This window comes from Scardinius erythrophthalmus (assembly GCF_964197995.2).
Source record: "Scardinius erythrophthalmus genome assembly, chromosome: 20".
Lineage (NCBI taxonomy): Eukaryota > Metazoa > Chordata > Actinopteri > Cypriniformes > Leuciscidae > Scardinius > Scardinius erythrophthalmus.
In genome coordinates, this window is record NC_138240.1 from 31,307,436 (window position 1) to 31,322,818 (window position 15,383).

General features: G+C 36.2%; 1 protein-coding gene across 5 annotated transcripts in view; it reads left to right on the top strand.

The window, feature by feature from the left end:
- Positions 1–15,383, top strand: part of tp73 (tumor protein p73) — a 47,507-nt gene that overhangs the window by 13,154 nt on the left and 18,970 nt on the right. For 3 of the 5 annotated variants that reach the window (XM_081349052.1, XM_081349049.1, XM_081349050.1), the window contains exons 3-8: positions 7,616–7,802; positions 8,772–8,887; positions 12,742–12,851; positions 13,098–13,240; positions 14,038–14,126; positions 14,239–14,363. In XM_081349052.1, coding sequence (XP_081205178.1) covers positions 7,616–7,802; positions 8,772–8,887; positions 12,742–12,851; positions 13,098–13,240; positions 14,038–14,126; positions 14,239–14,363 — 770 coding nt within the window. Of the gene's footprint in view, positions 1–7,615; positions 7,803–8,771; positions 8,888–12,741; positions 12,852–13,097; positions 13,241–14,016; positions 14,127–14,238; positions 14,364–15,383 lie in introns of all 5 variants that reach the window. The other 2 variants (XM_081349048.1, XM_081349051.1) reach the window with 1 other exon arrangement.

Below are 15,383 nucleotides of genomic sequence, written 5' to 3' on the forward strand. Positions count from 1 at the left end.
TTTGTTTTCCATCTAAATGATTTCGAAGCTGTTATATTAAGGTACAAATCTTGCATAGTGTGCCTTTAATTGGTCAGGCGCTGACGAAAAAGATGGCTAAAGACTCAGCTGCTTGAATTGAGATAAGCAGGTCATTCCACATGATTTCAGAAGATATCAGAATATAGTATTTATGATACTTTATTGAGACCCCCCCTCCCCCATCACCATTCATTTGAATTAAAAACAGGCACAAGACATGCCACAAAACAACTACTTTTGCGTTGAATGGAAAAGAAAGTCATTCGGGTTTGGAATGAATTAAGGGTGAACAAACTATTGTTGTGTGAAAAAAACAACAACATTCAAACATTTTCTCCTCACCATTCCCTACCTGTTTTAGTAATAATGCTTGAATTGAAATGAATTGCTCAAAATGGACCTGTAAACTGGGCTTGACTTTAACATTTGCAACTTGACATTTTTTTGCTCACCAGCCACTGTGGCTAGTGGTTTTCCAGAGTTACTAGCCACTTAGCATTTTCACTAGCCACAATTTAGACATTGATAACATGGGGAAAAAACTGCCATATAGATATTTCTAATATCTCATAATTTGGCAGATGATATATTAGGCTGCAGTCACTTTAAGACCTGACGCACGGATCCATTATACTGTTACATATGCGTTTTCTTTCTCAACTGTTTACGTTCACTTAAAACATAACTAACTGTGTTTAAGTGAATACTTGCCAAGACTGGCATATTTGACTGTTTAAGCTCAATAAGCAGCGAAAAATAACTCAATTTAGTGCTGAAAGGCGGCTTTATCTGCGCGCACTTTGGGTGTGAGCACAAAATATGTGTCAACTCGCTGTCAGAGAGATGAGTGAGCGAGAAAGCGCGGCTTGTATCATGTATCTGTTCTGTGGAAAATGAGTACTGGAAGCGTTCCAGATATTTCAGTATCGATATGTATCAAAAAAATGTATTTGGCAACACTACATTGCACTTAGTTTATTATTTCAGATGCCTTTTTAAAAGACTAAGATTGAAAAAAAATGATTTGTTATATATAAAATTCAGCCCACCAAAGTGGCTAGTAGGAGTGACTGTGTTACGCGCCACTGCTGAAATACACCCAGATTTGGCAGCTTGGCGGGTGTTAATGTCAAGCCCTGGGTGTTACAGTCGGATTGGTGCAGAGTTCAGAGACCACGTCCCTGTCCTTGGTTCTGAACCCCTTCTGTTCATTCAGCTTTCTCAAATGACCTTGTGCAAGCTCCTAAAGGTGTTTTTTTTTCATCGCTGAGGTTTTGTTAGGGTCATTTTATGTTATCTTCCTAAATCATGTCTGTTTCTGCCTGGGCCATTGCCTCTGTCTTCTTAGGTCCCAATTAAAGTATGATATCACTGAGTGAATCATAAAAACAAATTGTGTGTTAGGGATAACTGGTTAAAAGCTCCCTCTCAAATGTACATTATAGGCTTAAAGCATGAGCTGTCATAAGGGATGAAAATGAGTTCTGACACCTCAGCTTTTCCAATAAAGACCCCAACACTTTTTTTTTTCATTGTTGGCATATAAGTTGGGCAAGCCTGAGCATGTTTATGCTTCTGGAATATTTGAGGCTGCTCTTCTTAGTTTTTACCCTCATACTCAGCTAGCGGGTCTAAACACGCCCCAAAGCCAGCGCATCCTTCCTCTTCAAATGACAAAACCTAACAGCAAACACAAATGATGAGATTACCTACATATGTAGGATATGCACTGCATGCATACTTTGTTCATTTTTAGATGTCAAATCAGGTTGGCCCTTCATTCTTCTAGTTTGGTTTTGCCTTATTTGCAATGAAACTAGAGTGATAGTTCAGCTAAATATGGAAAATCATGCACTCAATTTCATGTTATTCCAAACGGCATTATTTATTTTTTCTTTCACAAAACACAAAAAGGGAATTTTAGCAGATTGTACAAGCTGCTTTTTTTTCATACAGTGAAATTGAATGGGAACAATGGACAGCTGTTCATTTTCATTGCATGGAAAAGTACATCTTGGACATTCTGCTAAATATATCAGTAGCATCCTCCACAATATATATTTCTTACTTTTATAGCCAATTTTATTTTAACTTTTTACTCTAACCTAAAATTTTGTGCAAATATGTTATTCGTCGTCTTCCCAGTCTCTGAATTCAGAGATCTTCTTATGTTGAACATTTTAACAAAACAATTATTGTTTTAAGAAAAAAAAGGTCTGCCCCTCCCTGTAAAGAATACTTGTTTCCACATGTCTGCAAACAGCAACTCCAAAGTAAGTCCCTCTAAAAATATGGAAATAAGTTAAGTGCTCTGAACTCAGACGAGGCTCAAATAGACGTTAAGTGAATCTGAAAAACTTGAGAATAAATGTGATCAGTGTGCTCTAAAAATGGCAAATATTAGTTTTGATATGACATGGAGAGGTGATTTTTAGAGATATTTCTTCGACAGGGCCTTTTATTCAAGAACATCTGGATTATGTTAGAACTGCTTTTGTCCATACAATGAAAGTCAATGGGGTCCAAAAATTCAGAGCCCCACACGTTATGCAGAAAATACAGTATATATATATATTGTGGCCACAAATTAAGGATTCATTCCCACAACTTATTTTCTCGTTCTCTCGTTTTAGCAATTCGTTTCCTTCCTCTATTTAACCAAAAAAAGGGAACAGGCCATGAACGAGGGAACAAATCCTTAATTCGTGACCACGATAGATAGATATTTTCCTGCATGTAATATGCAGGGAAACATACAAAACAACAGTGGACATCAGACATTTAAAAAAAAAAAGATAAATTTTGATCTATTGTGACAACATGAGGGCAAGTAAATGATGACAGTTTTTTTTTTTTTTATGCTGTATGTTTTTTCTTGCTAATGCAAGTCTTTATTACTATATAAAAAGTTCTTTATTTGTGGAGTGCAACTATTTCTCCCAAGCTTGTCCTTGGAGGGACAGTGGAGCAGTATGTGATGCTGGCTGCAATTTCACAGCCGTTAGCATAGGCAGCACATTTGTGAATTTATCGACGGAGATGGGGAGTTGGCTGAATTTGCGGGTGGCGTGCTGAAACATGTCCATCAGGCTGTCAGACTCGTCATTATCACTTAGGCCCGCGAGCCTGCCCGAACGTGTGCCTTTCCAATGCTCACCTTCCTCCAGCCCATCATCTTATTTTACCTTACATCACTTCACACCGTCTCCACACTGCAGGCGAGCGCTGCAGCGCTGCATTATAATCAAGCAAGATGTCTACAAAGTGCACATTTCGTGCTTTGTTTCTTTTGCTTGCAGTGCAAATGGCTTTGTGTGTTTTTGTTCGTTGCATTGCTTACAATGTAGATGGGTTTTATTATATTATATTATATTATATTATATTATATTATATTATTTATAAAAGTTCTTCAGGGGTTGTTAGCAGCATCATAATGGCATAAAGGGGCTATGGTTATCCATAAGGACAAGAAGTATGAAATGTTTTTGTGGAAAAAAAAGGTTTTTGAAAATGATCATGTAACCCAAAGCTGTTTTCAACAACACACCGTGGAACACACATTGTAAGCAATCATTGACCACTGAGAATTTCAGACAGGTGGGTCCAGCTTTTGGAAATCCAGTTTATTGGATCCCATTTTTTTTGTCATATATGGTTCCATGAAGAGCCTTCCATGGACCTTTCGATTTCATAAAAGTTTCTTTATAGTAGAAAAGATTCTTCAAATGATTAAAATGTTCTTTATACTTAAAAAAGTGGTTATTTTAAGTAGTGGTTCTTTTGGAATCTTCTATGACATTGCTATGAAAAACCCCTTTTGGAATCTTTATTTCTAAGAGTGAAGGAGAAGCTTTTCAGCCAATAACTATTTATTCTCATGTTCTTATAAAAGTTAAGTTCTTTCAGAAATAATCCAGAAACCAATACACTGATCTGGAGCACCTATAGAATGATTAGCAACTCAAGAACCCAATGCAGCAAAAATGGTTCTTGATAAGAATTGTGTTGGTTGAAGATGTGCTACAAAGGAAGAACCTATTGAAGATAGATCATTAACATCATGAAAAATAAAGGTTCTTTATTAGCATTTATGGTTCCATTAAGAATCGTTAACATTTCATTTGCACAAAAGGATGTTTTTAGTGAAGAAAGGTTCTTTTGACTATTGAAATGTTTTTCATACTAAGAAAAAATGGTTGTTTTATATTTAAAAGTACACTAAAAGTTTCACCAAAATGGTTCCTTCTGTAGCATCGTTGTGAAACCCACCTTTTTGGGACCTTTATCCATTAGCATCACTAATTGAGCTCTTTTTGGTCCACTTTCAGTTGGTGGTATTAGCACGTTAATGTTCTTATCTTTCAATGAGTCCATTTTTTAACAGTCTTCTTTAAACTCAACAATAATTTCAACTAAATTCAACTGAATGATGAATAGTTTATGTCCAAAGCAGAGGGATTAAGTGTAAAACAGTGACAAGATGATGTGAATAAGGGTGTGTGTGTCACATGGGCGTGTTGAGACGTCTCCCTGTGCTGACACATCTTCACCCAATGATCTATGTGGCTCTCTAATGTGTGTATGTGTGTTTATGTTACTCATTTACATAATCTCTCAGTGAAAGTTGTGCTGATGTTCTTACAGTGAGAAAACTGCAAAGTTAAACAACACTACACAGAAAAGAGACTATTACTCCACTTTTACTATATATGTATAGGTTAGCAGGGGAATCAAATCACTTTGTGGTGTTTTTTATTATTATGGAAATTGTAGATGAAGAAAAACCTATTTTTATCAATTAATTCCTCATAATGGAAACATGTTATTTCTACTCAAATACCTTATGTATGATGAACTTAACTGAATTAAGTAAACTTAAACTTAAAAATGTCCAAATAAGTTGATTCAATCAAGATTTACATAGTAGTTGCTTTTTTATTATTAAAACAACTAAAGCTCTTGTTAGCAGGTCCTCAACAGTCCTAAAAACTGTCATGGATGTTTGTTGCACAAAATCTGACTGAACGAATACCGGAAAATAACGGTAATTTTCGTTTGTTATTTTAGTAGTGCAATAAGATTTAATTTATTTGAATGAATTCAAACAAATTAACAAGAGAGAGAGAGAGAGAGAGAGAGTAAGATTGTGAGTGTGAATGTAAATGTGCGTCTGTATGTAATAGTAAAGCTTGTTAGTTTATATACAAAAAGAGTGAATGTTATCACCTCATTGCTGAGAAATGGCCTGTAATGTAGCTTTCAGTAGCGAAGCTCTTTTATTTTTTTTTTAAATCAAGGGACAGAGGTTGGTCAGGTGTCCAGATATTGGATATGTATCTGATTTAAAGCCACATTTGGAAGTGGCTCAGAATGAATGCGAAAAAATCAGATTTTTCAGCAGATTTTTGTGTTTACACCAAGCGACAACTTTCCGGTCTCTGTCTTGAAACCATCACGGAAGTGACTTAAACTGCAATTCATCGACTGGCCGCTAGAGACTGGCTGCAAAAGGGAGTCAATCCCATAGACCCCACATGTTAAAAAGCCCAACTTTACAGCAGAAAAAAATTAGTTTACAGCCTGGTGCAAAAAGTGTTTTTGGTCTATATAGCAAATTTTGCCCTTCATGGCAACTATGAGGGGGTTGAATTTTTTTGTTTTTAATTAAGGGCGTGGCACTTGAGTGACAGGTGGATTGCCGCTTATGTCACTACTAGCCGTTTGTCTGCTGTCTGTTAGCGTCACGTCACCTCAGCTAATCGTGCCTTTTTGCCCATTTACGTTTACCTGGGAGTGACGTGTGGTGACGCGCTATGGCGACGGCCGGCTCCGCCCACTTTTGGATTCAGTAATGCTCTTCAAAAACCTACGGGTGACAACACTACGTCCATACTTCTTTACAGTCTGGTTTACACATGTGCAACAAATTTCGATCTGTGTCAGATGTGAGTAAAAAAATCTGATATTTTGTGCTAGTGTAAACAGCCTAAAATCATTTAGTCAGTCTCTACATGAGGGATTTTAAGCTGTGTGTACACTGGCACAAAATATGTGATAACATATCAAATGGATTAAGCAAAGTGGTTTATGTTGTGACAACATATTGAAAATATTGTGTTGGTTTAACTTGTTTTAAGTAAACTTGAACAAGCAGCAAAATTAATTTTTGACCTACTTGATTGAAACATCATTTTCAAAATGAAAAATGAAAACACTGAATCAAGCCAAAATGTCAGTTTAACACAAAGCAATTGTGTTTAAACGAGAAAACCAAATCAATGGTGTGAAATCACAATGAATTGTTTAAATAAAGTGAACAGTATGAAAAAATGCTTTTTTAGTTTTTGTTTAGGTCTGAATAATTAAATAGTCATAATGACAATATGCCACAAATTACTATGCTATGTGTTTGCTAGGGTTTTCTGGGTGGTTGCTTACTGACCCAAGTCAAATCTCTATAATAGTCTTACCCCTAAATATGCCTCACATCTCTTTGATGATATTATAATTTATTATGATATTAACTAAAATATTATGAGATTATCAATTCATCATTCAGTAAATGAAGTTGTCAGATCTGGGCTGAACTGGACTTTGTATTGAATTTTAGATACAATTATGCTAAGATAAAAAATATTTAGATAAAATTAATGTTTATCTACCAGTATTAGAAAGTGAGTTGTGAACAAAGTCAGTAAGTAATATAAATATGTCAAAATATTTTTACAAATATATAGATATTTCTTGAGTTTCTTTTTGTCACAATTTACCGGCAAGTATTTGTTGACATTCATTTTATTTTTTGGGGTAATGCATAGCCTTGTTTAATTACTTACTACTAAATAAATAAATATATATAATTATTTCTAACATATTTCTTATTTGCTTCTCCAAAGCAAAAAAAAAAAAAAAAAAGTCACAATTTTATTGTTTTCTTGCTAAGTTCATTCAACTATTTTGGTTTTACAATCCAGTTTCTGTTCAATTCTAACACTTGTGACAGGTTTTAAGACGTCAGATGTCATTTGTACTATTTAAGTTACACACAATTGTACAACTCCATGAACTCCATGAGCTTTAGTTCATGAGATGCATTAAAGATACGAGTATGATTGCAACATCAGTAGCATTCAGCAAACAGTGCTCATCACATTTGTTCTTTTGCCGCACCTGGTGTACAATCTCCCTTTCATAAAATCTGAATCACATTAATACAAGTCCACACAAAGCAGACCTGTACATTTGGTTTTTGAGGGAATATCTGGGATGTCTTTATAGTTTTAGACAAGCTCTGACATGTGCCATGTGTGTGTGTGTGTGTGTGTGTGTGTGTGTGTGTGTGTGTGTGAGAGAGTGAGAGAGAGAGAGAAACCTCGTCCAGTGATGATGAATTTGTCTTAATTTATCAAAGAAGGAAATTCAGAACAAATCTGGTTATTTAGTGTAATGAAAGACCAACATTTTGCCAAGATGGACTCAGGACCAAATTAGTTTTCAGAAAAATTTGCATTTTTAACATTTTGTATAAGCAGTATTGATTCAAATGCCTATACTTGTGCATAACCCATTGTTTATTTCCACATTTTCTCTGCAGTACTCTCCATTGCTTAAGAAACTGTACTGTCAGATTGCCAAGACCTGTCCGATTCAGATCAAGCTTGCTTCCTCGCCCCCAAACGGCAGCGTGATACGAGCCATGCCCATCTACAAGAAGGCTGAACACGTCACAGAGGTGGTCAAACGTTGTCCTAACCATGAACTTGGACGGGACTTCAATGAAAGTTTGTAAACTTCATTCTTGTTTGATATTGTGACATTTCATTGTGTAAATGCAACAACTTTTTCCGTTGCTTGACTCTTCATGTTAATAAAAGGAAAATATGCTTTCTTTCTGTGTATGTGATGACATCATAACAGATCAGACATCTGAAAGCATTTATAAACCAGTAAAAATAGACCAAATTGCTTAATAAAGACATTTGAATAACTATTGAAGTAAAGTCTTTAATTATTATTATTATTATCATTATTCATAATATGAACACAAAAAAAGTTGCTGTATGAATTTAAATAGGCAAATGCATAAGAGTCTATGATTGGATCATTATTTCAGTGATTATTATGTTTCTAGCATGTTATGTGTGTTTGGCAACAGACCTTGACCAAAAATGTATGCACCTCTTGATGGAAATAACATCACAACATTTATTTCCATCAAGAGGCGCATCAATTTAATGTCAAGATCTTGTATTGTCAATACAAGAGTCCAGCTCTCTGTAAAGTCTCCTCCAGCACATCCCAAAGACTTTCAATAAATGTAAGCTCTGGACTCAGAGGAGCCGATTCATGTGTGAAAATGATTCTTCATGATCCTCACAACCATTCTTTCACAATCTGAGCCTGATGAATCTGCACTGCACATTATCATCCTGGAATATGGCCATGATGTGTGTCTTCCCACATGAATGTTTAAGAAATGAAAAGCTACACACTCCATCAATTAGGATTAGAAGAACTTAACCAAACATATAACATGGTAGAAACATAATTATCACTGCAATAAAGATCCAATCATAGACCCTTAAGCATTTGCCTATTTACATCCAGTGACAGTGTATTATTCTTAGTATTCACCTCAAAATAACCAAAGCTATCATCATTTTGAGAAAGATTGTCAAACACAAACAGAAATATTCCTCTTGTCCTTCCTCCTCTAATTGAGAAGCTTTCTTTTCCTGCTCTCTGTCCAGGTCAGACAGCTCCTGCCAGTCACTTGATACGGGTGGAGGGCAATAATTTGAGTCAGTATGTGGATGACCCTGTGACAGGCCGACAGAGTGTGCTAGTTCCCTATGAGAATCCACAGGTTAGTTGAATAGTTGCAGATGCATGTCAGTTCCACAGTGTCTTGCACAATGTTCAACAATTCTCAAACATACTCAGAACGTATTAGCAACCCCACAGAAACAGGGTGAATCACTCACATTTTCATCAGAAAATGTAAAAAATGTATATTGCTTCTCACAACATGTTTTAAACTCTTTCCCCGCCAGCATTTTTGATCATTTTCACAAAAATGCCATGACTCCCAGAATATTTGTTGTTGAATATCTGAATATGCAATTTATCATACGAAAGAACATACCCTCTGCTTTTAAAGAAAAAAAATGTTTTATTCTAGCTTCATGCATTCTTTTTTTTTTATCAACACTTGAATGTGGGTAAGTTTAATAAAAAATGCAACATTTTGAGCAAAAAGCTGAGAAAATCACGTTTTTGTCAACACACTACGTCCAGATGGGTTTCAGAATGATGATCAAAACATACCTTGTCCTGGGTCGACATTTCATTCGATAACTTTAGGCAGTTTTGGTTTATATGCTGTTTAATGTTGATGATTGCGTTATTTTACATTTGCATCTGCTTACATATGACATCGCTTGTTTCTGCATCTTCTTCCCATGTGCTTTGATCAGGAAATTCAGAACTCTTTCAGAAGATGTCGTAGCGCCCCCTAGCGTTTTACAATGAAAACACGGAAAATGCTGTGTTTGGCGGGGAAGCGTTTTTCTCACAAATTAAGGAAAATTCTGTGTTTGGCGGGGAAAGAGTTAAAAAGAGTGCTTAAACGGAAATAATATACTTTAAAATATATATACTTAAGTGTGGACTAATTGCAATTATTTACTGATTGTTATTTTCAATTAAATGAAAGTGTAATTTAGTTTAAATTTATATTAAATGCAGTTAGTTGATGTAAAGAGGGCTGTTTTTGACCCAATTAAGAAGGACTTAAGTACATCTTTATATGTTAATCATGATTAATAAAACCTAACTGTTAAAAAAATATGAGAACAAAATAATACTGCTGCATTATTAATATCATCAATGATTTTGAAAAAGAAATAGCCTATCTAAAAAGAATATGACCATCTCAAATAACCCATAGTCAGTAATGTCGGGCATTGCATTTGAGCTGAAACTGAAGAGTGAATGAACAACGGTCGGTAAACTGCAGTGCTTTGCTATAGCTGGTTAATATACTCAACCAAACACGTCCTATATGAGATTAATGAGATAAAGACAACATATCTTACAGTAATCTTAAATGGATAGGTCACTTTTAAATTAAATTTTGGTATGTTTTAGCTTACCTCAAGGGCATCCAAGATGTAGGTGTCTTTTTTTCCGCAGTAGTTTCAATTTTGATATTTTTAGGTCAAACCGTTCTTGTCTGTCAGTCATATAATGAAGGTCTATGGTCACTGTCTCAAAGAGCATGCACAGAGTCCAAATTAAAACAATTCCCCATCGTCCAAATTAAACAATTCCCCATCGTAAGTACACATTGATGGCCTAAGACACGAAACGAGCGGTTTGTGTGAGAAAACGAACAATATTTATATCGTTTATACCTCTTATACACAGCCACGTCCAAGTGATCTGAGGGCGCGGGCGCTTCCTGCTGTGTGACGTGTGCGCAGACTGGTGCATAGATATATACACTAGATGTCGCCTTGTCTACGGCAGTTCATTGGAACGAATGTCTTTAAGGCGACATCTAGTGTATATATCTATGCACCAGTCTGCGCACACGTCACACAGCAGGAGGCGCCCGCGCCCACAGATCACTTGGACGTGGCTGTGTATAAGAGGTATAAACGATATAAATACTGTTCGTTTTCTCACACAAACCGCTCGTTTCGTGTCTTAGGCCATCAATGTGTACTTACGATGGGGAATTGTTTAATTTGGACGATGGGGAATTGTTTTAATTTGGACTCTGTGCATGCTCTTTGAGACAGTGACCATAGACCTGCATTATATGACTGACAGACAAGAACGGTTTGACCTAAAAATATCAAAATTGAAACTACTGCGGAAAAAAGACACCTACATCTTGGATGCCCTTGAGGTAAGCTAAAACATACCAAAATTTGATTTCAAAGTGAACTATCCCTTTAAAGTAATCTTACAACTTACATTTGCACAAAAGGACACAAATGCGCACATGAACTTGACCGCGCTAGTCTGATGTATAACTCTCGTTGTGGATTCCCTATACAGTGCCCTGATACACTGGCAACTAAAGCACAAAGAATTTACAACATTTTAATCTATTACAATCGTGTTCTCATTATAATGTTATGTATGTGACATATTTGTGCTGTACATCTTGCACTGTATTTCAGGATCAAAGTGATTCCAGGCATCACTGCCTTTCAAATCCAGTTTCACTTTATTACGGCAGTCTGCAAGGTGTGCTGTCTAACGCTAACCAATCAGACCTCAGTTACCGCCCAAAATGCTGAAATAACCAATCAGAAAAATAGAAAAATATATTTTTTAAAGTTAGGTTGATCGTCGTTTTCATGATCGAGCATTGCTGTCACGTTCAAAGTACTCGAGTACTTGTGGCCATCCCTATTTTTGAACCATGTTACCTTGTTAAAAGTGCTTTAAGATTTTCAGGTAGGTGTAACAGGTAGGATACATACACAGAAATTGAATAACACTTCAAACTCTTTACACAATTCACTGCATAAATTATAAATTAAATATAGATTAATCCTTCTTAAAGCTACAAACGTTATTCAGTCAAGAGATTTGAGTGATTTTCTCTGTCTTTTGTTCTTTGAATAATTTTAATCACAGACATCACAGCACGAGTTTATAGGCTGCTGTCACTTTAAGACCTGACACACATCCTATTTTCTCACAACTCTTTACATACATTTAAGACTTCATTTAACTCATTTAACTGTGCTTGTGAGGATACTCGACAAAACAGCCATTTTGGCATAAATTTGTGTTTTTGTTCATTCAAGCGATATCTGAAGCGGCTTTACAGGTTTACAGTTCTTTTATAACAGCTAAGGAGCGTTGTTAGGCGCGACACGAAGCATATGTACGTATGTACATATTCATTAAAGTCTATTCTCTTTAAGTACACTTAAGAGGCCTTTTATTTGAGTAATATTATTTTATCTGCAAGTAAAGTTTTTAAAAAATATATAAACTTTGAAGTACACTATGAGTGTGGTGTGCTTAATGCTTCAGAGAGAACATTTCTCGTTATAAACTGTTTTTATGGTTTTCTATGTGCAAAAGCACACATACACAAACATACTGTTCATTCGTGTATATGTGTACATTCGTTTTCACAAATGTACACATATACATGTTTGATGGTTTGAAAATGAGTGAAACCATGCAATGATCAGGTTCAGGACGCTTAACATGTTCTGACTGGCTATAAATAGCCCAAGGATTATTCTCAGTAACAATACCTGCAGTTATTCCTCTTTTACTCTGTTGCTCCGTTTTGCGGCAAATTGGTGGCGCCACCTAGAGGCACGAATTTCTTACGTTCTGTCAGTGCTGATGTTTGATTAATAAATACATTTCTGGTTCTTTTGAATAGTTTATTTAAATAAATTCATTAAGTGTTCAAAAACAAATGTTTTTTAACTAAAACTGCATTTAAAAAAAGGCATGTAAAAGAAAAAAGGGACATCTTGAACATTATTGACTGATGACTCGGATGAATCACTATAGGCCTATCAGTTTTTTTAACTGGTTCATTTCAGTGTTTCTGAGTGAACTTAAATTAAATCATTAAAGTGAATTTGACTTTCCAATGCCGTATGATATGCTATATTTGCAATATAATGCAATGCTAGAAACTGAACATGTTTATCTTTGTTTCTCTTTCTCAAGGTGGGGACTGAGTTCACAACCATTCTGTATAACTTCATGTGCAACAGCAGTTGTGTCGGTGGAATGAACCGCAGGCCTATCCTCATCATCATCACGCTGGAGACACGAGAGTGAGTGAACGCCTTTACTGTTTTCTTCAGCACTGAAAACTACTTGCTTGTCATGTGTTTTGCAAAACAGTGATTCTTCACTTATTTTGCTTCAGACAAACAGAAGTCATAACAAATGTATTCATTTAGCTGTGAACTGCATGACAACAACATGCAAGTTATTAACATGACTAGGAAAACTGAAAGGTTAGATTCAGTTTGGTTATGCCAAAAGTTAAAGCTGAACTCTACCATCTTTTCCCACAGCGGACAGGTTCTCGGTAGGCGTTCGTTTGAGGGCCGGATTTGTGCGTGTCCGGGTCGTGACCGCAAAGCAGATGAGGATCATTTCAGGGAGCAACAGGCGCTAAATGATAGCGTGGCCAAAAATGGAAATGCCAATAAACGAAGTAAGCCATGAATGCATTTCTTTCTTCCTATCATATTTAAAATAAGTTTCTAATCTTGTAAATGTTATCATAGGGTGTTCACACTTGGCAGGTTTGGTTCGATTAAAACGAACCCTGGTGTGATTGCTCTGTTAGTGCTGTTCATTTGAATAAGTGTGAACGCTGCCATCTGAACCCTGGTGCACACCAAACAAGCGCACTGAAACCCCTGAAAAGAAAAGAAAAGTCTCGGTCCACTTCCAGAAGAACTCTGAACGCCACACGGACCAAAGACATGTAAACGAACCCAAAACAGGATCCAGTTTTGGGTTCTTTGACAGAATGCTCAAGAATGGATCAGAATGGATGGAATGGATTTAGGACAGAATACCCTAAAACTGACAGAATGCTCAAGCATACCTGATTTTTCTCGTCATAGGAGCTACGTTGCCCATTACAGTTCGGTACAGGCATCAGAAACACAATCTCCTCGCAGCAGATCTTTGTTTGTGTGCGACAGAGGTATTCCTGTTGCTGGTTTGACTCCTTTACAGTTCTCAGCTGGTAAAAATACCATCATATATACGCACAAGATGTCCGTAGCAAAATATACGTCATAAAAGCCGTTTTTTTGTTTGCCATCTTTAGGTTTGTTGTTAAAAATGACTGTGTGAATGCTACATGAACCAAGACCAAATATATGATTATCTTTTTTGGTCTGGACCAAAAGAACAAAGAGAACCAAAGTGCAAGTGTGAACACACCCTTAGTTATTTTATCTCTGGTTAAAACTGGAGATTCTGTTTATGAATTTACAGATTTCAAGCAGACTCCAGCCAATATTACAGGCCCTTCCATCAACATCAAGAAGAGGCGGCATGGAGAAGAAGAGATGTATTACATACCAGTGAGTGTGGAAGCATGCAAAACATACTTGTGTAATTTTTGTGATTAAAAAAATAATGTTTTCCCCCCTCAAATGTCTTAAGTTATTGTAATATTTTTGGTTTGATTTGAAGGTGCGTGGTCGGGAGAATTTTGACATCCTGATGAAGATAAAGGACAGTCTGGAACTTGTGGAGTTTGTACCACAGCAGTTAGTGGACTCATACAGACAACAACAACAGCAGCTCCTACAGAGACAGTGAGTGTTTATATATGCATCACATGCTGACGTTTAAAAGTTCAGAGTCAAGTGACAGACAATCAGCATTTCAAACAAATACTGTTGAGGAATCGTTCCTGGAAGAATCCTGGAGAAAAAAAAAGATCAGTTTCCACAAAAATATGAAGCAGCAGAACTGTTTTCAACACTGATAATAGGTTTCTTGAGCAGCAAATCAGAATATTAGAGTGATTTCTAAAGGATCATGTGACACTGAAGACTGGAGTAATGATGCTGAAAATTTAGCTTTGACAACACAGGAATAAATTGCATTTTAAAATATATTCAAATTGAAACCAGTTCTTTTAAATTGTTATAATATTTCACAATATTACCGTTTAACTGTATGTTTGTGTGTGTATGTCTGTATGTTAGGTGACTTTGAAAAACATCACCAACCACAAATCTTACTTTGAACTTTGAACAGTACTGTATATATACTTATACAACACTTCTCTGTTTTATTTCATATTTTTTAGTCGTTTTTTTTTTTTTTCACAAAAAAAGCATTTTTGCTACTGTAACTTTAAGACACAGTATATAGAGTTAAATACTTGGACAATCCTTTTGACTTAGCCATATTTCTAACATGTAGTCCAGGGGTGGCCGATCCTGCCGATCGACTGTCCTGCACAGCTCATCTCCAACCCTAATGCAGGACAGTCGATCGGCAGGAGCAGGATTGGGCACCCTTGATGTAGTCAAACGTGACACTCAACAAACCTAGCCAGTTCAGATATTTAGTGTGTTCTAGCTCAAGCACACCTGGAGCAACTAATGAAGCTCTTGATGAATGAAGCCCTCATCAGGTGTGCTTGAGACAACATCTTTTTTGCAGAGTTGTGCTGTTGTGAGGGATTCTACTCAGGGACACTGAATCATTTTGAGACTGCAGAAGTCATTAAAAGTTGAATTTTCAGTTGAATTTGCGGAAAACCACTTGAAACATTTGTTGTGTTGAGCTATTTCAATTACTTTTGTTTGATTTGTTCATTGCAA